The following is a 21,252-nucleotide window of genomic DNA, read 5'->3' on the forward strand; positions in this document are numbered from 1 at the left end:
CCGGGCGAGGAGTCCGGCCGCGGCCTCGCTCTGCCAACACGCGAGGAGCGGGAAGTGCCTTCGCTGCCCTGCTTGGGATGAATAATCGCTGCGCTGCGTAATTAGCGTAATTACTGTGGGAAAATAAACAAATTACAGCAGTTTGCGAGAAGAGCAGAGCTCCCCTTGGTGAGCAGGGAGCCGCGGGGCCGCCCGCGCTTTCGGGAAGGGCGGCATGTGCCGAGGTGGCCGCGGCCAGAGGTGGAGGCGCTGGGTTTGCATCCACCTTGCGCTTGTCCACATGTTGGATTCTCCAAATAACTGCTGCTTCTATGGCGGTGAATTTGGTATTTTTTTTTTTATTTGTATGTGCACTGGTAAAAATTTTTGATATAGTGATTAGTGTGATTGGTGTAATTATTAATATAAATGAACACCTGCCTACACTTGTGTGTATATCTGATGCCTTTAGAGTCACGGCACTCGGGCTCAGGTGGCTTCCAAATTCGGCTCCTGACCCATTTTTCCTTCCTCCTCCTGTGCTAAATTTGATACTCTCCACAAGTACCATTTTCTTTCCTTTCCTTTTTTCAGATCCAGATTGGGCCTCTCACAACCTGGGAATCTTCATCTGTTTAAACTGTTCAGGAATCCATCGCAATATTCCCCAAGTCAGCAAAGTGAAGTCAGTCCGTTTAGATGACTGGGATGATGCTCAAGTTGAGGTATGTACGTCTGGGACTTGAAATACCAACTAGCTGGGGTCACTGCATTTCACATCACTGGCACAAATGCCACCCACACTCCGCTTTCTTATCAGAAAAGCTATAAACACAGTCCTTTCTAAAGATGTCACAGCAAACATGATCTCGGAAAACATGCCTAAATAAATGTTGAATGTGGGAACAAGGTCCAGCTGTCCGTACTTACGAAATCTGCTTGAAAAAATGGAATAACAATGTCACGAAGAAGCTGCATAGGTTCCATACAACCATAAAAATGGCAACAATTCTTGAACATACTCCACTGATTAATTATTAATTTCAGACTCCATATATTAATAATTAATTGTAAAAATCACCTCTGCTGTTACTGACATCTTCCTGCAGCTCTTCTCTACCACCCCTGCCCAGCCTGGCTCCTTGTGGCTTTTTTTCTACTTGGCATCGAAAACTTTTAAACTCACATCTCAAAGAACTGAACTCCTGCAGTGTAACTTCTCTCAATTTATGCACAGGCCTGCCTGGATCTGGGTGATATTAGCAAATGTAACCAGGAAATCTATAGGCTTTGACTATTGTTGTCTTTAAAGGCATGAAGAATGCTACCAGTCATTGATTTTTATCTTGTATGTTGTAGCTTTGGGGGTTTTCTGAAAGCTGCAGTTCATGGAATCATGTGATTAGGAAGAAAAGGGCCTTTGTTTACACGTCTTTTTTTTTTTTTTCCTTCTTTTTTTTTCTTTCTTCCTCTCTTCCTTGATTGTTGAAAATAAATTGAATTTGTAAACTCGAGAAGCTTAAAAAACAGGAAAATAACAAAAACCCCTGTTTCAAAATAACAAAAAAAATGACCACTCATTTTACTTGTATGCAATGTAAATTAAAATGAATATATGCAATATAAAATGAAAAAATCCTGGGCTTCCTGGAAAAGGGTGTTTTTTTACAGCTATGAAGTCCATTTCATTAAATTTGAGCAAATTTTATGAATAAGGATGTACATGGCATGTTGGCACTCGTTTCAGCTAGCTATTTGCATGACAGACTGAAAGGAAAGGTGGGCTGGTACAGCTGGTAGGTTTCCTACCCTTTTTAGCTGTGTCTGAAGATGGCAAACACGTCCAAAATAAGTGTTACTGCCATTGGAGCTGTAATAAATTGGCTTGAGACCCTTTAGCTACAAAGCTCCAGTGCCAGGTGTCAGCTTCTACCCTAGGAGGTGATTTGCAGGAGCGAGCTGGACCCGGCCTTTCAGACAAGTGCTTAAATTCAAGTTTCCAGGTGGGCATTGACTACTGTCAGTGCAAAGCTCTGGGCTAGGCTCTTTCCCCTCTGAGTTAATCCACATGAACATCACCTTCCTGGGCTGTGCAGTAGTGATATCGCACTAGTGATAACACTCGGTCTGCTAAATGAAGATTGTTGTTACACTGCTAAGAATCCATAGCAGGATTAAAACCTGAGGTCTCTGGACTTGGTCCTGTCCCTTGTTCTCCTTTTTATAAAAGGTTTCTTCTTTTAATATCTCCACTGTGTTGTCAAACACTGTTATAGCACCTTTTAATTGTTTAAGATAAAGAAGTTAAATTCGGGAAGTAATCAAAGTCCCTTCCCATTTCAAAGTAAAACAGAGTAAGTGAGGTTTATCCTGCTATAAATCCTTTGGTGGCTGCACTGTTGGGCTGCTTTATAAAAGATGCTGAGCACTGTAAGCCACTTTATTGGTAGCTAGTGGTTAAAACCCAAGTGGATGGTTGATGTGCAAGGGAACAGGAGTGAATCATCAGCAAGGAACTGCAGCATGAAGGAAACCAGCACTTGCACAGAACTGAATCATTTTGGAGGATGAGATATGATCCTCATCAAAGCAAATAGCATAGGGCTTATTGTCACGCTGTTACCTTGCTGGAGCCTTAACCTGAGGAGACTTAATGTTCACGTCAGGTTCTGCCCTCTGGTTTGCCTGATTTCTGTGCCCTGGGAGCCAGCACGTTCCCCGGCCTGGAAGTGGAAATGCAGGAGACCAGACTGTGACCCGGCACTGCCTTGTGACCGGCCAGGATCTGTCCCTAGGGATATCAAGCAGATGAAGGGTCTGCTCTAGGGAGTGAGGTTGGTTCTCATGGCTGTGGTAGCGTTTTAAGCAAAACCTTTTTAAGCAAAAGCTATGTGTTTAAGCAAAAGCTATGTGTGAGCAAACTGCTCTGGGGCACTGAAAAGCAGGAGTTGCCTGTGCCCTGTCTCCAAAATGATGCAGCCTGGATGCAGTCTCTGGGAATGCCGAGGTTAATTTCCGAGCCCTGGCCCACAGGAATAGCCCTTGCAGCGCTGCTCCTGTGCACAGTCCCCGGGAAGCTCTGCAGTAAGGGAAGCAAGGCCTCGTCCCAGTTATTTTATTGCTGTATAGAATCAGGGGAGGATAAGGGAAAAGGCCGTTAACATTTCTTAATTCTGTCTGATTTTCTCCTCTTTTTTTTTCAGTTTATGGCCTCGAATGGAAACAATGTAGCAAAAGCAAAATATGAGTCCAAGATGCCACCATTTTATTACAAGCCAACATTTCTTGACTGTCAGTAAGTAAATACCTCTGCTGCTAGGCCACATGTATTTGTTTGTGCAGCTGAAGCCTCTGTAATATTTTTGTTTTAGCGTGATGCACTTTTTTATCACAGTGGGGGTTGCATTAGAAAAGTCTCTGAAAAAATGTTTGTTCTTTTGAATGCATATGGTAGAGTTTATACTACACGTGGGATCTTATTAAATAAGTCCAATTGCGTGATGCAGGGAAGTCAACGGTTTGTCTATTCCCTAGACCCTTCCAGGTTTCTGAGGCCATGAAAAAGTCAATTTCTACCTATTGATTTCCTCTTCCTTCTCAAATAGCCCTTTTGTATTAAAATGTAACTTGCTTATCTGATGGACGAGGTGCTAGGTTACTTGTAATGCCAAAATATTGTTTCTCTTCGTGCCGAATAGTAGTGGGGGATCCTAAGCACGGACAGGTGCAGGATGTTTGATCCTATCCAGTGCAGAGTAATCCTTCTCCTTAGCAAGGCAGGAGACCAGCTTTTGTGGACCAAAATGGTTGAGCAGCCAGAACTTGTACTGCTTAGGGAGCAAGGAGATAAACTGAAATTGTTTGTTCAGCAAGATTCTGTCCTAGAATCCAATCCTGCAGAGTGCTGTGGGTGTATCCTTGTTAAATCAGTGCTTCACAGGCTTTGGTGTCTGAAGGACATAGTTTCCAGAGCCAGTGTTTTAGTATTAGGCAGTCCTTGACTGACGAAGTATCTGATGTTCAACCCAATATCATTTAACTGGTGTCGCTAGTTGAGCAGGGTGGCAGTGGGTATGAAAATGCCCAGTCCAGCTGTGAGTCTCTGAGCCGCCTTTTGATGTGTTCAGACATCACAAGAGATGCCCAGAGCAGAAATACTGGAAGGAATTGTAGGATTCCTTGTATGAAAAGCCCTTAACTAGGATGCTTATGCACCAGGCTCTGCTTTAAGCACAACATCTGAAATCATACTGAAGGTAGTTAAAGGGCTCCGCTCACGAGTACCTACACTCATCCTCAAGGTGATTTTTATCTACACTTTGACTCCATTGTAATAGCTGGGAAAGCAGTAATTCTTCTTAATATGTCATGCAAAAAGCCTTTTACAGGGAAAAGAAAAGAGGGCGTCTGTCATCCCTATGAAACATCTCCATGATTCATCCATTACCTGCTATTTGATAATGCTGAAATGCTAAATTTGGGAAAGCCCAGGTGTGAACAGCACTGCCTGGCCTGGTGATAAAAAAAATCACTCATTCTCACAACATTAACAGCTCTTGGGTTTGATCTAAAATGGCTCCTGGCAGCAGCTTCCACTACAATTGTTTCTACAATTAGAGAAATTATTTGAGGGTTGGCAAAGCTGCTGTGTATACACTTTGAGTGCACTGTGTTTATCCTGGTGGGATATTTGGTTTTTGGTCCTAAAGTGCCAGCCCTAGCGTCCTTTTTCAGCCTTGTGCATGAAGTGCTGCTTAAATCTTGCTGTGTAAGTAGATTCCACTTCCTAAGATGGTGCATCTAGTAGAAGAAATTGCTGCTAATTTCTCCCCTGCTTCTCCCTGGCTTTGGGTTGAAACCAGAAATCTACAGATTTTTGGAAGTCTGTTGGCAGAGAGTTATCGATGCTTTTTTCCCTTCCCTTCTCCTTAGAGTCTCTTTGATATCAAGAAGAAAAAGTGAGCTGCAAAATACCCAAGGTGCCCAGATTACAGAATGAGTTGGTAGTTGTGCCAACAGCACCGCCAAGGTGAATGCTGGTTTGTGATAAACAGGCAGCTCTCTCCAACTGTTTGATCCTGAGAGGCTTTATACTTGGATAGCCAAAGATTCCATCCCTGTGCTCCCCTCCAGGTGTTTGCTGATGGCCAGGGCCTTGGGGACAGGTTCCCAGGGCTCCCGAGTGACTGGATCAAGCCCCTGGGCCCTCCCAGCTCTCCACAAGCCACTTGAAAGTGAATCCTGCTAGTGAAGACTCAGCAAACACAAACAGAGAGGAAAGGGTGTGGAAGCGGGATGGACTTTCCATCGAAGTTGCAGTGTTTTTTCTTGTACTGTCTGAGGAAGAATTTGCACTCGGACTTAATATTTCATTAAAAGTGTTGCTTGACAGCAACTTGGCAAAGCTGTGCTCACAGGCTGAAGCTGCTGAAGCTGCCGTTTCTGGATCACATGCTTCTGTTCTGCCTTTGCTTGGCTCGCAAGGATGAAACGCAGAGGGCCGCGACGCTCGGTGGTGACGGGGCCCCTCTCCCTCCTTGCCTGGGCTCCGCGCAGGGAGCCGCCGCTGCTCCCTGCAGCAGGGTAGCAGCAGGGAAACCACTCGGCGTCCCAGGAAAACACAGCCCAGCTGCAGGGCCTTGTGCGACAGCAAACTGGAGGCTGTTCATTCTGCTGAGCAGATTTCCCAGGTGCAACACAAGGAAGCTCCGCGGCGGCAATTCCATATGAAGCTGCTTGAGCACAAGAGCAGTTTTCCCATCCTGTCGCAGGTTCTGCCGGGATGCAGGATCCCAGTGCTGCACTGCGCTGTCCACAGCGGCCAGCAAAGCAAGCAAGTATTTTTAAGTGAGCTTTGGTGTTGGGGCTGGCAGAGCTTCATCAGCCTCCCATTCTGCTCCTGCCCCGCAGCAGCCAGCTCCCGTGGAGCTCCGAGGACAACTTCTTGCTTATTCTGCTGGAAGTGCAGTCTTTCATTAATTTTTTAGTTTGTTCCCTGCTCCCAGGTTTTCATCATGTTAATTACAAAGACCTCTCTGTTCTAATTGCCAAAAAATGACATATTCCCTGCAACCAGCAGCCTGCCAGATTTTAGGTGGGCTGTTAAGGCTTTTGGATTAGATCCCAAAAGCTGTGCATCTCCTCACTTTAGGAATTATACAGTTATATTTTTCTCCTAGCAAATGTGAACTGTGTATTTGCTACATGTCCCTTCACCAGAAATTCAATAAAATACCGTAAGGCTCTTGCTGTTCACGGAATGCTGTGGAAATCACAGGCAGCCCTGGACAGAGGGCAGTGTGATACCTGCCCTGGGTACCTGTGTGCACATTCACCTGCAGAAAAATGCACTGCAGACAAAGCACAGCGCTCTGTCAGCAGCAAATGCCTACAAGACCCCTAAAAATGTACTTAAAATGAAATGGAGACAGGTCTGAAGTTGAGCCACCAAAGAGATTCAAACTCCTGGTTGTGCAGCTTGGGTCTTTTCTTTCCATTTCTTTTGCTGCATTTCTGCTTTATCTAAATAACCTTTGGAGCAGAGACAGCAGCCCCTGGCCTTGCAATGACGTGTCCTAATGATGGGCTCCTCTGTTGCCTCTGGGTTTTGGAGGAGCTGCTGCTGAGGGACCTGGAGATGTGATGATGAGGAGTGCGGAGGAAGGTCTGAGCTGTCAGAAAGTGGTAGGGACTGGGCAGGTTGCATGACTGGACTCCTGTGGTCCTTTGGAATTGCTATCGGAGCCCCTCAGGATCCCGGCAAACGCTGTCTGAGGTTATCAGGAGTATTGAGCTGGCACCAAGGTTGGTGTCAGTTGTCTCTTACAGTTAAGCCTTTGCTGGTCCAAGTTTGGCTGCAGTGATCACTAGCTGCCTGCAGCAGCCAGCCTGGAAAAATGGACAGCTCTTAAGTATTTGTGGTGATTTTGTGGTGAGGTTTCCGTAGCTTTGTTGATGAACCACAGAAGCAGGTGATGACACGATGCCTTTTGAGTTACCAGATCTAGTCTTTTACAGCAGCAGACAACTAGATTCTAGATATTTGACCAAAAAGGACATCCTGACTAAGCCGCCTTGCAGTCTTCTACTAAGCCCATCCCCACTAAAGATGCGTTGTTCTCAAGACCATCATGTATCGCATGGTGACAACAGCAGAGAGATGGGTGTTCTTTGGGTTCACAGTCTAACTTGCAGATACACGTGTGACAGCTGAAGATAAGTTGTGAAAGCATGAACAGAAGGGGGAAAGGCAGATTCAGCAGATTATTTCTATTGCAGCAATGCAGGTGGCTCAGATTTGAGTTCTGGGCACAATGACACAGTGGTGTTTCCTGTACGTTGCTGGAGAAGGCTGGTGCCCCAACCAAGGAGATGGAACAATGGGTAGGAGAAAATATGTGTAATTATCTGCTTCTTTATCACCAGGAAACTGATAACTCCTGTGGTTCTGTTTGAATAGCATCTTGCAAATTTGATGAAACTGTCCTGCCAGAAGAATTTTTATAAGTAATAGTAGAAGGCTTGTTTTCTTTGAACATTTCTGGAACACTTCTGCTGAAAAAATAGTGCTTAATTTGTATTGGAAGCCAAAAAGAAAAAAGAGATTTTCAGTCATATCAACAATTTTCCTTAATACAGAAATCGATATGTTCAGGTATGGTGGGTTTTACAGAGCATGGCCAACTGCTGGGGAATCTTTCGCTGTCATCAGTGTAGGCCGCTTCTAAACGTAATGTTGGAAAGACACATGGCTTCTTGTCTGCTTGGGCTATTTAAGATTGAAGAGTAATAAATAATCTGGTGAATTAAAAATAATTTTGAACTATTCTGAACATATTCCAGATGAAAACTGCTTATGCCCTTCATTAATTCTAGGAGTTGTGCTAAAATAAAATAAGACAGAAGTACTTGAAGTCTTTGGTCTGTGGAGATTTGTTTTGTTTGGTTGGTTTGGTTTTTTTGTTTAAACAGTGTTTTCCACAAGGGTACTTCTTACCCTGTCATGCCCTGTTCAATGTGAGGAAGTTTCTCTTTAGAATAGTCCTTATACTAAAAGAATTTTGCACAGAGTTTGGTGGGTGTGAATGGGATATTCTGCCAATGCTGGAAACTTTATTATATTCTACTAGTGCTGGAAACTTTATTATAGAAATTTCCACTAAACTGCATGTACCAGGAAACAATTTATTGTTGTCTTACAGCAAACGGGAGAGATTCATGACTCCTAATTGTAGAATTCAGTTTTTGAAAGACTTGCAAATCGTACTTGTTTTCTTCTATTGAAGAGATAATGATATGAATTCTTCCTTAGCTTATCTTGGACAGTATATCCTTTCCTGTGTTTTTTCCCTACTTTGTTGTTTGTTTTTTTACAGACTGCTGCGTGAACAGTGGATCAGAGCCAAATACGAAAGAAAAGAATTCATTCACAGTGAGAAGCAAGAACCCTATTCTGCAGGTAGTGATAGAAAGTTTTGGCAGAAAAGTGTTCCAATGTCCAGCATCTTCCTTGTTTTTATTTTCTGATAAATTAGCTTTATGTTGATCAATGCTTATACTTTGTAAAATGGGAGGGAAAGTATGATTCCTTGGGAAAGATGTCTCCTGGCGTTCTCTGTATTTGACTGGAAAAAAAATCAATGCCTGATAGAAGAAATCACAAATTCAAGAGCTTCTATTGACTTCAGTGGGATGTGCCCCAACAGTAAGTCAGCTGAAGTATCAGCGAGCTCCTTTCTGGTGGTAGGAGGCACAAATGTGAACTAAAATGGAGATAAGGGTGTTTGTCTCATCAAGGTGACTCTTCCTTTAGAAAGGTAAGTGGGATTATTAACGCTGGGTAATGGTAGGTAAGTGTGCAAGGTTCCCTGCTCTTCCCAAATTTCCTTTTCACAGCTGTCTTTCCACAAAACTGCAATGTCTTTCTTCGCCAGAACAGGGTCTCCTTGTGGTATAATAAATGCACGTGGTGTTTTGTGATTGTAGAGACAAAGTGCTTGTGACAGAGCTCATTTCAGCCCTCACAGCACAACAAGCAGCGTGATGGAGGTCTTTTTAATGGGATTGTACAAGGAGCAGGTGGGTCGGGTGGTTTTTCTTGTGGAAGGGCAGAATGTGAAGAGGAAGCACAAGGTCCAGCTAGGTTTGTTGTGAGGCAGCGCAATAACTGCCATGAGAAATTGTATGCAATTAGCTGGGAGTTCCTTTGCTATGTGTAAGTGGCATTTATTTTGCATTTTAAGTAGTCAACGTGTGTGTGGATAGCTCTGGAATGATTTTATCAGCAAAGAGCAAGTTACAGATGAAAGGTTAAAATATTTATTATCATGCTGCCTTTTGTGATTGATAATAAGCAGGTAGCATCAGCAGTTGTTGCTAAAATATGGTATCATATAGCCTTGATTTATGCTTAAAGCAATTTTTCTGTGCTGTTTTGTGCACATGAAACATGTGCACAGCGTGTGTGTGCAGTATCCATATATACTCACAGTATACTGTGCACAAGTTAATTTTAGATTTTTGAAGTAGGGTGCTGGAACTGAGCATGTTCTCTTAAAAATAATTAAATTTCTTAGAGAGCTTTGGAATATATATGCCAACATGTGTATAATGCCCACCCAGAAATAATGTTTCCAATTTACACTGTGCAACTTCTAGGTGTAAAACCCTGGGTTCAACTAGGTACTTCAAGCAAATGAATAATTTTAAGGATGTGATTAGATCTGTTGACTCCAAGAAGAGTGTGTACCTGGTTGAAGTTAAGTATGTGCTTCAGTGCTGTGTGAGAAGGTCAGTGTGTGCTGAGCTTTCTGAAAAATATTACAGGCAGAATTCAAGCAGGAGTTTATTTTAGCAACGTATTTTTGATGTCTTTCAGTAATGTCACCACATAATGTTTAACTTCATGGTGAAGTGGTAGGGTTTTTCTCTTCTCTTTGAAGTTCAAAAACCTGTAAAGGCAGAATAAAATAGATGATTTTAAGCCATTTTAAGAGAACATCACTCTTAAATGGAGAAGGGAAAAGGGGGGCAACCTGGGGGTGTCTTCTAGGTTGTGTCTTAATGCTTTCAAGTTGTATATTTTCCTTGAGAATTCCATTATCATTGGAAAACAACATAGGAATTGTGTAAATTACCTGCAAAATACTGACCAGGTCTTCGTTTGCTCATTCTTTGGGCCAGCAAAGCCTAATGCAGCTTCCAGGAGGACCTGGCAGATTCCTTGGGATGTCCAAGTTGGTGTCACAGTCAAACATAGCTGTGGAGGGGACACCAAACTTGCCCTGCCCTTGCCCTTGTGCTGCCATGTAACAGTCAGGTAGGGTTATGTGATCCTACCTCATGTTCCTTGCGTTGGCCAACATGGCATGGCTCTGGTGGGAGCTGCGTTTCCAGCTCTTCTGCTAGGCTGGGAGCTGGGACAGGGGAAATGAGGGAAAATCCCTTGTTCTGCAAAAAAGAGAAAGCTGGAGGTTTTCACCTCTGTGCTGGGACAGTTTTTGTGTTGCTCAGGTCGAATGAGGATGCGTGGTCACTCCATAACATATGTGATCCAGGAGACCGGCTTGACCAGCTGGTGTGAACCTGAGAGCCGCTCTGAGCCGCGTTGTCTGCGAGCCCTCCAAACCAGCTGGAGTTGGCACGTGCAGAGGCAACGGAGCCACGTTCTGTGTCCCAGCTGTGCCCTTTTCACTGCTTGCAGGGGTCTGCACAGTTTACAGGCACAACAGCATTTTGGAGGATGCACCCTGCATGGGGTGAGCGTTTTGAGCCAGGCTTAGCACTGCTGGGCACAGGAGGAGGCAGTCATAGGATCTAGGCCACTGCTTTTTATTTAATGACCCCCTGATCTGCACGTAAACATGCTGAGGTGGGACCAGCCCCAAGGCTTTTCCCCTCCCAGCCAGTGTGTATCTCATTTGAATGTATGTATATATTTTTCTTTCCTTCTAATACTGTGTTGGACCATTTTTCTCACCATTCGCAATTCCCTGGAGGGATGTTAGATTACCAGTTTCTAAGCATGAACACATTTATTGCTAATAGAGACATCAGGATCCATTTTCTGGTATTTGTTGGAAGATTTAATTCCATTTTCCGATCCCAGAGGCAGTTTTGCACTCTGATATTTGTTCAAAAATGCATAAAAATAGAAAAACCCTGTCTCTGAGTGTTTTTGAGCAGTATCCTTTCCCAGTTATTCTGCTGCCACCCTGGTCAGAAATCCGATGTCTTCGCTTTCGGAGAAGCCTTTGGGGAGAGACTGCAGCCCATGGAAGCCAAACAGAAGCTCTCGCAGCTGAACTGACAGCCCTCGGAGAAACGAGTCTTGGGACGAGTGTCAGATGTGCAGGTCAGAGCTGAGATACAGTCGTGTAGAGAAGCCTGGCAGGAGGATGCAGCAACTGTTCAACTACTAGCAAGGAGTTTAAATAAGTGAAAGAAGTGTGGCAGGAGCAGGGAAGGAGCTGCCCTGGCTCTGCTCCCCAAAAGGCTTTGCAGAGCACCCAGAGCAGATGGAAACCTCTGCCCTGGTGCAGAGAGCAGTGCAAGAGGGTGGAAACAGAGCTAGGACCAGGTCTGACCTTGTGTCTTTCCAGGACCAGGATCAGGTTTGCATGGATGTGCTCAGCCTGGGACAATGTTTCTTGACCGCAGAGTATCTTGGGGACTTGGATTGCTGTTCCCATCTCCTACCCCAGTGCAGCCTGACGCTTTTTCCTCCCATGCCCTTTTTCCCATGTCTTTTTCCAGTAAGGAAGAGGCTTCTTTGTCATCTTTAATAACCAATGTATGTGTAGCTTACTGAAGCAACCCCTCTGTAGGATGAAAGTGCCAGTAAGGAAGTGACATGGAAGTAGAGTTTCCCGGTGTCTGTCACTTTATTCCATGGCCTCGTCTGAACAAGGAACAACCTTGTGCCCTCTCAGGTATCCAAAGCCAAGCTCCCCATAAGGATCACATGCAAGTGGCTCAAGAGCCAGGCTGCAACCAGCACTGTGGACATGGATCTCCAGTGTGGCAATGTTTAAGCAGATCTTGCTTGGGAAAATGGTCCTGGTTCAGTCCCTGCTCCAATGTCCCTGGTCAGACATGTGGTTGTACTTGGAAGTCACAGCATTTGCCCTCAGTGGGAGGTTTCAAGGGAACTTTTCCAGAGCTGTTTGTTTCTGCAGGAAGCCTTAGAGCACAAACCTGTGCCCTATTCACAGCTTTTAGCTCTTATACCTTGAATTAGTTTTTCAAACTCTAATGATTTTCTTCCTCCAAAAGATCCATCATTAATGAGTATATTACCCCCATTGAGTTTTAGTGTGAGAAGTCAGTTTGAGTTCAGATAGTGCAGGAGATTAGTAAAACAGTGATTAAATGCTTCAGTGATCCACTGTCGATTCTTAGATACACCCTTTTACACATTTGAGCTGTTAATTCAGCTGTGGTATTACAGCTAAATAATTTGTTTGCCCTCGCCAGACTTTATGAGACAAAACATTATTTAGACTGAGTAATTCTGCTTATCACCATGGTGGATACATTAGTTGCACAGTGGCATAAAATAATGCCAATTTTAAGAACCTCATATTAACATCTTTTGGGCTGGCTTTAACCCTTCTGATAAATGAACTGACTAAATTACTGTCAGTTTCCAGCTAATTATCACCTGTAACAGAGTTTAATGGGGCACAGGTACTGGATTCTCCTGGAAAAGAAGAACAGCAGGAATTGCAGTTCAAGTCCAAATCTGGAACTTCAGGCGAGTGAAAGGTGTGTGTGATCATTTTGAAAAAGTGTCAGCATTTTGCTGTGCTGTTGATAGGCAGCAGTTATGCTAATGCTTTCCTTAAGTCCTGCTGAGAGTTAGTTCGTTTGGGTACCTTTGATTCCTCTTTTAGTCACGTGAATTTATGCTAATGAAGGGAGATGAGGAAGCAAAACAGAACACTTTTCATGAAACATGATATTTGAAATTGGTAAAGGTGCAGCTGCTGCAATGCATCTCAGGTCACAAACAAAAGAAGGTGTAGTGTATGTAGCCAAGAAAATGCCAAAGGGACTCGTTATTCTCCTAAAAACACATCCTTGGCTTCTCACAGACCCTCTGGTTCCTGCTGGGGTGCTGGGAGAAGTTGGTGCCAGTTCTGCATGTGCCGAGCCCTCAGGTGAGCTGAGAGTACGACCAGCATCACATGCATCTTTGGTCTTTGATTTAACGTTAGCAAATGAAGAGCTGGCGAGCTGCATTATGCTGCGTGCTAAATCTCTTAATGCTTGTCAGGAAAAACAGCTTATCTGTGTAGTTATGGTCTTGGAAGTGTCTGTCCGCAGGCTGCACATGGATGCTGCCACTGTCTGAGAGCAGGACTGCCCTGTATCTGCAGGGATGGATGGAGGTGGCAGTGTGGAAAATGGCTTGTCCCCTGTCGCTCAAGGGCTTTGGGATGCAGTTTGGAGGAGATTATTTCATCAGCAGTTACATAGCTGCTTCAGGCAGCCTGTTGCACTGCAGATTATGTAAAAATGTGGCTGTAGCTTCAACCTTGCATGACCAAAGAGGGTCTGGTAGATCCGTGGGAAAGCTGGAAAGAGTAGGCAAGGTGCAGGGCATGCAAGGGCTCCTGCGTGTTGGAAACACAGCTGAGGGCTCCTGCATGTTGGAAACACAGCTGAGGTTGGGGAGAGTTTGCTTTGGTTGTGTTAATCACTAGGAAACCTTACAAAAAAAGGTGGCTAGCATTTGCAGAGAAGAGGGGTATGTTAGCAAGCTAGAGAGCATCGGGGCTTTAGCCTCTGTGGGATTATGCATGGGTATTTATAGGCTGGACTGCATTTTAGTTTCAATATTCAACATTCAGCTCTGAGAAGGGTGGGCTGAGGTGGTTTGCAAAGGGAGAGATCTGGTTGTGTCTCTTCCCTTGCGCTCTGTCTCTGAACGCCCTACAGACTGCTTGTTTATACATTATTTTGCAGTTGTCTACAAATATCGAAGCAAAATAAATTAGGAGACATGAAAGAACACCATAAAATAGTAAAATCTGCTAATATGCACTTTCCATTCCATGTGGCTCATGTAATTTGGGAAACAGCCTGAACTGATTTTTTTTTTCCCTTGTGCTGGCAAATTTGGAAGGAGCCCTGTCTGCAGAGGAGCAGGGAGGATGCACAGGGCGTAAATATTTTCCTTCCCCCTGTGCAAAGGATCTTCGTGCAGCGCGACCTGCAATGATGTAATGCGGTTATTTTGGGCCCGCTCAGACAAGGCAGCGTCGCGGCTGCGCCCGGCTCTTGCAGCCGGCGGACTCGGTGCTCCGGTGTCTCTCGCCTGATGTCAACCGGCTGCGGCTGTGAATGTCAGCGTGACGGAGCCGCCACCGCTCGTCAGCCTCTGGCTTTGTGTGAGCTCGGGTGCTCCTTCCCGCTGGCTTTTCCAGCTGCACGCTGCTGGATTGTGGGGCTGAGCAGCACCCAGGGAGCAAAACTGTCCAGCAATAACTTAAAAAAGATGCAGGTCTTACTGTGCATCGGATGCAGAAGGGATTTTTGCAGGGAGTGAGGGCTGAATCCTGGGGAAGACGGAGTTGTATAGCTGCCTGCAGCTGTATGGATTAGTGTAGAACTAAAGATGAGTTGCTGGAGTAGTCGCGAGGGATGGGTGCTCGCAAAAAGCCACGTGGACCAGCAGCAAAATCTCCGTCCAGGGCCCTGGAGCAGCATCACGGTCAGGAAGCAGCTTGTCAAGAGGCTCTGGTTTCTGTGAGAGGTGCCAGGGATGCGGGTTGTCTCTCCCTGATTTCTAGTAATTCGCTCCATCCCTGGGGCAAAGGCACCGCCACGAGCCCATCGGAAGCAGCTGTTGTGAAACTAGTGTCACAGCAGTGGGGAAATGCACTTTAAATGAGGGGACTGGAGCACTTTGCAAAGTACAGAAAACTCCCGTGGCTGAAATTGTCCAAAAAAATGCTTGAAAGTGGGAGGTGAAGATGTGCAGATCTGTAATGTTTCCCAAAGGGCTGGCTCTTCAGGAAACCAAACCTGTAAGAAAGAGAAGAGAAACCACGCAAGAAAAGGAACCGCTGCCAAGTCCCTTCCTGATGTGCTGCGAGGACGGAGAGCGGCAGGCGCAGGCAGAGGGCGAGCGCCCGGGCTCGGCGCTGCAGGAGGAGCCTCCTGCCCCTTTTGGATGGATGGCAGCTCTCAGGTTTGGTTGTTCTGCTTTGTTCCTACCTGAAAGGAGCCGCTTTGGGCGCTATGCGGAGCCTCTCGTGTGCGACCCAGCGAGATCCCTTGCGTTGCTCCTCCTAGGGAATTGCTGAGCCCATCTCCTCTGGTTCTCTGCCCCCAGGAGAACCTTGTTCTTGTTTCTCTGGAAAGGGAGGAGTGCAAGACAGATAAGGATTTCTTTTTCCCCTCGTTCTGGTTTTATGTTGGCTGCTTTCTGTCATTGAATTGATGGTTGATTTATACCAGATGTAGAAGTTGGAAATAGACTAGTTGGAATTGGCTCTTCTGATTTATCTATTTATTTATTTGTTGGAGGTGAACTGCAGAAAATACTATATCCATAATCTTGACTCAAAAATCTGAGTTTTTCAAGACTTTCTCTGAGTGCAAGTTTCTATTGAACCTCAATGCACATGTGACTGAGGGCAAATAGAGCCATCAAAAGCTTTGCAGGCCTTGATCTTAGTCCATGGAGGGGAATTTTCAATATAAAGAAAACCGTTAATTTATTTCTATGTATTAGCCTCAAAGAGGAGTGGCTGCTTTGCTCTGACTGCTTTTTAATGTCACTCTTATCTGATGTTAGCTGTGCAATGGATTTAATTCTCTTCTGATGCTTGAAAGGCTCAAGCACTAGAGCTGTGCTCTGAGGGAAGCCCAGGCATTTTGTGCAGGTTCCCTTGTGTGATGAGAGGTCCTTTTTTCTGTAAAAGTCCCAGACAAGACCACAATGTGCGGTCCCCTCTGTCCCCTCCTTATAAATAGATCCCTCATAATCCTAGAGATTGAAAGAAAAGGGCCAGTGCTGCTAGAGAGCAGCAGGGTCGTGGTGCTGCAGTCCTGTTTTGAGAGCTCGTGTAGACTTGTGCACTGCTGGGCCCTGGCTGTGAGCAGGAGATGTCCTGTGGTAGGAAGTGGTGGCCCCAGCTCCCTGCAGCGTGTTGGGGCTCCATGTGCACATGGACGGTGCATCACTGGTGTCTGCCGTTAAATCATGGCTCCAGTAAACATTTGGCAGCTGCCCCCCATGTCTGGCTGAACTAAAGCAGCAGGTTCAACTCTAAAATGATTTCATTTTTGCGATTTTTCAAATTTGCTCTGCCTTGTCTTCATCTCTAAGACTTTTGGCTACTCAGTCCTGAAATTTGGGTACTGTTTCACTAGCACCAGCTGGAACCATGAGCTGTTTATTGCTGTTTATTTGGCAGTGCCTCCTTCCCTCTCTGCTGTGTGGCTGGTCTGGCTGGCCTGGAAAGGCTCAAGATCCGTGGGCCGTTATCCGGGGTTCTGCAGGGGCCTGTCCCAAAGGCAGCCCCCCGTGCTTTGCAGGACAGCGTGCGAGTCGGGAACCTTTTCTCTCCAGCAGAAGAGGCCCAAGGAGCAGCCGTCCCGCTGGTGGGTGGGATGCAGCCGCAGGGCTGAGGCCGGTGACCATCGTGTCCGTCGCGTCCATCCTGCGCGCTCCGTGTTCAGCCTGTTCCCTAAATCTGTGTTTAATGAGGGAGTGTAATTGAAAGCAGGAGGCTCAGGAAAAAATGAATTGGAGGAGATAGGAGAAACTCCACGGGAAAGTGGGGTCAGGTGGAACAGGCAGTTCCCCCATTTGCTCATGCTCTGCTTTTTATGCTTCCCAATTTAATCCGGCATATCCACTTTAATGTTGCACGACTCCCTGCCAGGGCTTCCTCCAAGTTACCTTCTCTCATCCTCTCCCCGGAGGTTTGAGGAAAACATGGTTGTTACTTTGAAACAAATGACTTCTTCTTCCTCCCTGCCTTCTGTTATTGCTCCCACTAGAAGCAGAATTAGGGTGTGCTGCGGTGCAAGTTATTTCTGCTGCTCATCCAGAGCAGAACAAACCTATGCAACAGCCTGTCCTGAGGAGACCTGGGGAGTAAGCTGCCAAGTAAGCTGAATGCTTTCTGAAGGACAAAGAGAGGGGAAAAGGAAAGGTATCCATTAAAAAATGCTTTAAAGAAAATAGCCTGTGTAGCCCAGCCAAACTCACAACACCCGCTGTGTCAATCGCTCAGGACAAGGTAACAGGCTGCAGCGGTCCTCAGAAAGGCTTGAGGAGCAGAGGAGCAGCTCCCTGTGCTGCAGTACAAGTGTTTTGAACATGAGCACTGACCTTCCTGCATTAAAGAGAGAATTCCTGGTCAGCCAGCCGAGCCAATTTGATGGGTATGGGACGGGATCGCGGTGTTTCTGCCTGTGTTCCCGCAGGGAGAGGAGCCCACGGGGGCACCCGCACAGCCTCTCGCTGCCTGTGGGTGATCGGGGCTTCAGCAGGGCAGTAACATGTGGCTTAGGGACCAGCTGGCCCTTCGGTGCCTTCCAGTGACATTTGGAAGTGCTGATTCAGTCGCTGTGGCCAGATGCAGTACAGTCCCTTGAAATGCTGCCTAAGGGGGAGCCTGTAAAGTCAAAGGTGGGTAATTTATCTCGCCTAAAGAGATACCATGCCAGATAACCACCAGAAGACAAAAGAATAGGCTATAAATGCATGTATTTTTCTTTTAAAGCAGCTCAGGTTCACTTTTGCTGTGTCTGAGCAGTGGTTAAATGTACAGAGCCTGCTGTAGTGGCGCTGGCTCTCCAGGAACTTCAAGAGCATCCCAGTTACCCCGTGATGGAGCACGGGAGCGCAGACAAATCAATCCTGTGCAGAAAGACGGTCACGCAGGGAAGAGAGATGTGCTGATGTCTCGGATAACCTGCAGCTCGGGAGCGTTTGGCCAACCTGACGGGGTGGGGACGGGAGCAGGCGGAGGAGCAGCCGCAGAGCCGAGTGCTGGCAGCGCCGTTCTGGGGAGCGCAGTGGGGAGCCGAGGCAGCATTTTCACAGCTGGCTTAGGATCCAGCTGTGATTTTAACAGCTGGTTCTGTCAAGCTGCCCTTGCTGTAGCTCCAGCCCAAGGCTCCTATAACGATCCAAGCAGCAGCTGCTTTCTTGCAGAACCGAAGCTGCTGGTTTGCTGCAGGGGAAGTGGAGCTGCAGGGGAGCGAGCGGGACCTGAAGTGGCAGCGCCTGGCCAATAACCTTGTAGGTGGTCAGGGTTTGGGGGCTTTGTGTTTTTTCCACCGAAGCAGCGCTTTGTGCAAAACCTTTGGTTAGTATTTTTTATTTTTCCCTCAAAAGGGCGCAAACAAGAGGTCTTGTTTCATTCTGCATCACCCTTAGGAGAAATATTTACATTTGTCGACTCAAATCAAGCCTGATTCATTTGTGGTCACGTCGGCGCCGGTTGCGTTTGCTGCACAAACTCCCTCATGGGAGAGCTGGCGTGAGACTCAGCCGCCCCAAAAGACCGAGCTTATGGCCTGGGTTGCCACACATATGTACCCTATAGAATCAATAGGTGCATGAAATGCCCCAGTTATGACTTGCATGAGCCAGTCTTGTCCTCAGGCATTCTCTTTTTATTCAAGCTTACTACTCAGCTTGAAAATAGAGGCTTAGATATTGTCCAGACTGCCTCTTCCTGTAAACCTACAGTTAATAAATGAATCTTTTTCCAAAGGGAGAGAGAGCTTAAAGAGACTGGTGCCACCAGTTTCTGCTAATAAACATGTAGAAAAAGAGCAGGAGAAGCAGCTCTCTTGCAGCATCTCCTCCTAGTTTCTCAGTGTTTCTGTGCTGGGTATGTCCATGGTCCCTGTGCAGTGTCACTGGGTCAAGAGGTTGGTGCCAAGCAGCGCTCTGATAATGAGAAGGGAGTGACAAGGGAGCAATAACTGTAGCAACATCCACGGTGCGGGAAAAAGCTGATTTCATGGCAACTCTTCCCAGCTTAATTAAATCTCCATTATGGAAAGATCCATTTTGGTACTGGAGACTGGTGCAGGGCCAGGCAGCTTCTGTCCCTTAGTAGATCAGGAACATTTTTCTGAGTGCAGTTGTGCATTTTTCTGGAGTTTGCCAAGCAGACTCTTAGCTCAGACTCTACCGAGAAGTCAGAGGGCGGCGATGTGCACTGCGCCTTCCCCACGGAGCAGGCGCGTCCTCGTTGAAACCTCTCTCACCTTCAAACCCCTGATGCAGCAGATAAGTCTGCAGCAGCCACGCTGCTATCCACCCCTGGCCTTTTGCGTGCTTGTAGAGAGGTATTTGCATTATTTAAGAAGTCATGGTCAGCACTGGGTTGGAGGGTGCCTCATCAGCAATCTAAATATGACTGTTTTAAAAAATGTTGCTGCAGTCGCGGAGCACACGCAGCAGTAACCCACATGAGCTAGATTCATTTTCATAACTAGCTCTGCGAGAGCAACCCTTGAGGGAAGTGATTATGTGGCACGTCAGTAGCAAACAGGATATCCCCAAAATATCTGAAAGGCAAGAAAGCTGCTCGGTAGGGAGTGAATTTCAAACTTCCACGCATTGCAGAGGCTGGAAGATGAAATTTTAGCTTCAGCAAAGTTAGTGAGAGTTTTGTTCCTTGATTTATCCAGGGTAGAGTTTAGCCTTAATTCACTGATTATAGGAGTTTATAAGGCAGGATTTCAGCGCTACAGGGGACAAAACCCACGAAGGTGCGTGAAGTCCTCCTGCAGCCTGGAAGCTGTTGCTGCTGTGCCCTGAAGCCGCCTCCATCAGTCCCGCAGCCGGAGGAGCATCCAGCGTGAGCCGATTTCTGGGACAGCTGCAGAACTGGCAACCAGGAGAGGAATGAGTCCTAAATTGAAAAAGTGTCTGTTCCCTTCATGCAGTTATGTCTCTGCCTGCAGACGCGTCAGACGCTCCATAATAGATGATTGGGAGCCACTAACGCCCCAGCAGATGTGCTCGGCGCCGTTTGGATTCCTCTTCAAAGCCAAGGCAAAGGAATGTTGTGTGCGTGCGACCGCCACAGAGAGGGATTTCCATGATTTATTATGGGGCTCTCGTGCTGCTTACGTGGGGGGAATGGTTTACCCCAGCATGTCCTGGAGGGAGGGCCCTAAGCCCATTTCAAGTCAGTCGTGGACTTCTCTGCTGAATTCAGAAAAGCTGTGCTCGGTGATTAAATTCTTCTAATCTTTTCTAGGGTTGATCCGTGTGAGCAGCTGGCCAGGCTGAGGTTTTATTTGTTAGTATGAGTACAAGAGAATCCATCCCGAGCTATTTGCGGCTGGGAGGTTATTTTGGGCTGTTTGGATGTTGTGTTTCGAGCAAGGGCTGGGCTTTGAACCCAGGCTGCTAAACGTGCGTGTAAAAGATGGATCTTCCAGAGCTCCCCAGGGCCTTGCGGGCGGTTTGAGCCAAGACCAGGTACCGTACAGGTTGGCTTAGCCTGTCAGCGGTGCATATGAATGCTGAAGTGTTCAAGAAATGTCCCTTAGCAGTGTTCAAGAAACATGTAGATTAGGCGCCTAGTGACGTGGTTTAACAGGCAAGGTGTTGAAGGGCTTATGGTTGGACTCGATCTTGAAGGTCTTTTCCAACCATAATGATTCAATGATCAGGGCCTCCGTGCATCTGTTGAGCGTTTCAGTGCTTTCTGTATTAAAGCCAACGTTGTGCATGAGGCTGGGTGTGGATTTATCTTCTCCAGAGGCCCTATCTTGGTGTAGAGACAAAAAAAGGAGGGACAAAAGCAGGGAAGAAGAGGCAGGTCTGGAGAGCCTCCATGGCTGTGAGTCCCGGGGGCTCTGTGCAGGAGGCCGCGGCCCTGCTCTCCACACATGGTCCTTCAACTCGCTCCATCCTCGGTCTTTGCCCTGGCGCCGTGGGCTGGTGCTGCCGTGGGGAGGAGAACCCGGGCAAGCTGCACGAGCTCTGCGGAGCCGCGAGCTCCTGCCTGTCCTCGGGTGCCTGGCGAGGATCCGCCTGGCTCCCTGAGGGCTTCAGGGCTCTGAGTTTCCACACAGAGACCTTCTGCAGGGGCGACGGGGGGAAATCGCCCTGTTTCCACCCTGGCCCCTTCGTCTTCAGTTGCCTCTTTCCTGAGTGGAAGTGCGGAGCGCTGCGGTTGTGCGGGTGCTGTTACGACTTAGTGCCCATCGTTCCAGGCCTACTCTCCCAGCTTCCCAGCTGTATCGAGTGCATCCGTTGCAGGTAAGTGGGAGAAGCTT

General features: G+C 46.7%; 1 protein-coding gene across 2 annotated transcripts in view; it reads left to right on the top strand.

Annotated features, from left to right (window-relative positions):
• The first annotated feature begins 578 nt into the window (after positions 1-578).
• Positions 579-21,252, top strand: part of ADAP1 (ArfGAP with dual PH domains 1) — a 35,106-nt gene continuing 14,432 nt past the window's right edge. Inside the window, exons 1-3 of one of the 2 annotated variants that reach the window (XM_026054158.1) lie at positions 579-704; positions 3,183-3,274; positions 8,355-8,437. In XM_026054158.1, coding sequence (XP_025909943.1) covers positions 3,186-3,274; positions 8,355-8,437 — 172 coding nt within the window. In that variant the 5' untranslated portion in view covers positions 579-704; positions 3,183-3,185. The remainder of the gene's footprint in view (positions 705-3,182; positions 3,275-8,354; positions 8,438-21,252) is intronic. The other variant, XM_026054157.1, reaches the window with a different exon arrangement.

This window comes from Nothoprocta perdicaria, unplaced genomic scaffold, assembly GCF_003342845.1.
Source record: "Nothoprocta perdicaria isolate Ctin4 unplaced genomic scaffold, notPer1 scaffold_12, whole genome shotgun sequence".
In the NCBI taxonomy this organism is placed as follows: Eukaryota; Metazoa; Chordata; class Aves; order Tinamiformes; family Tinamidae; genus Nothoprocta; species Nothoprocta perdicaria.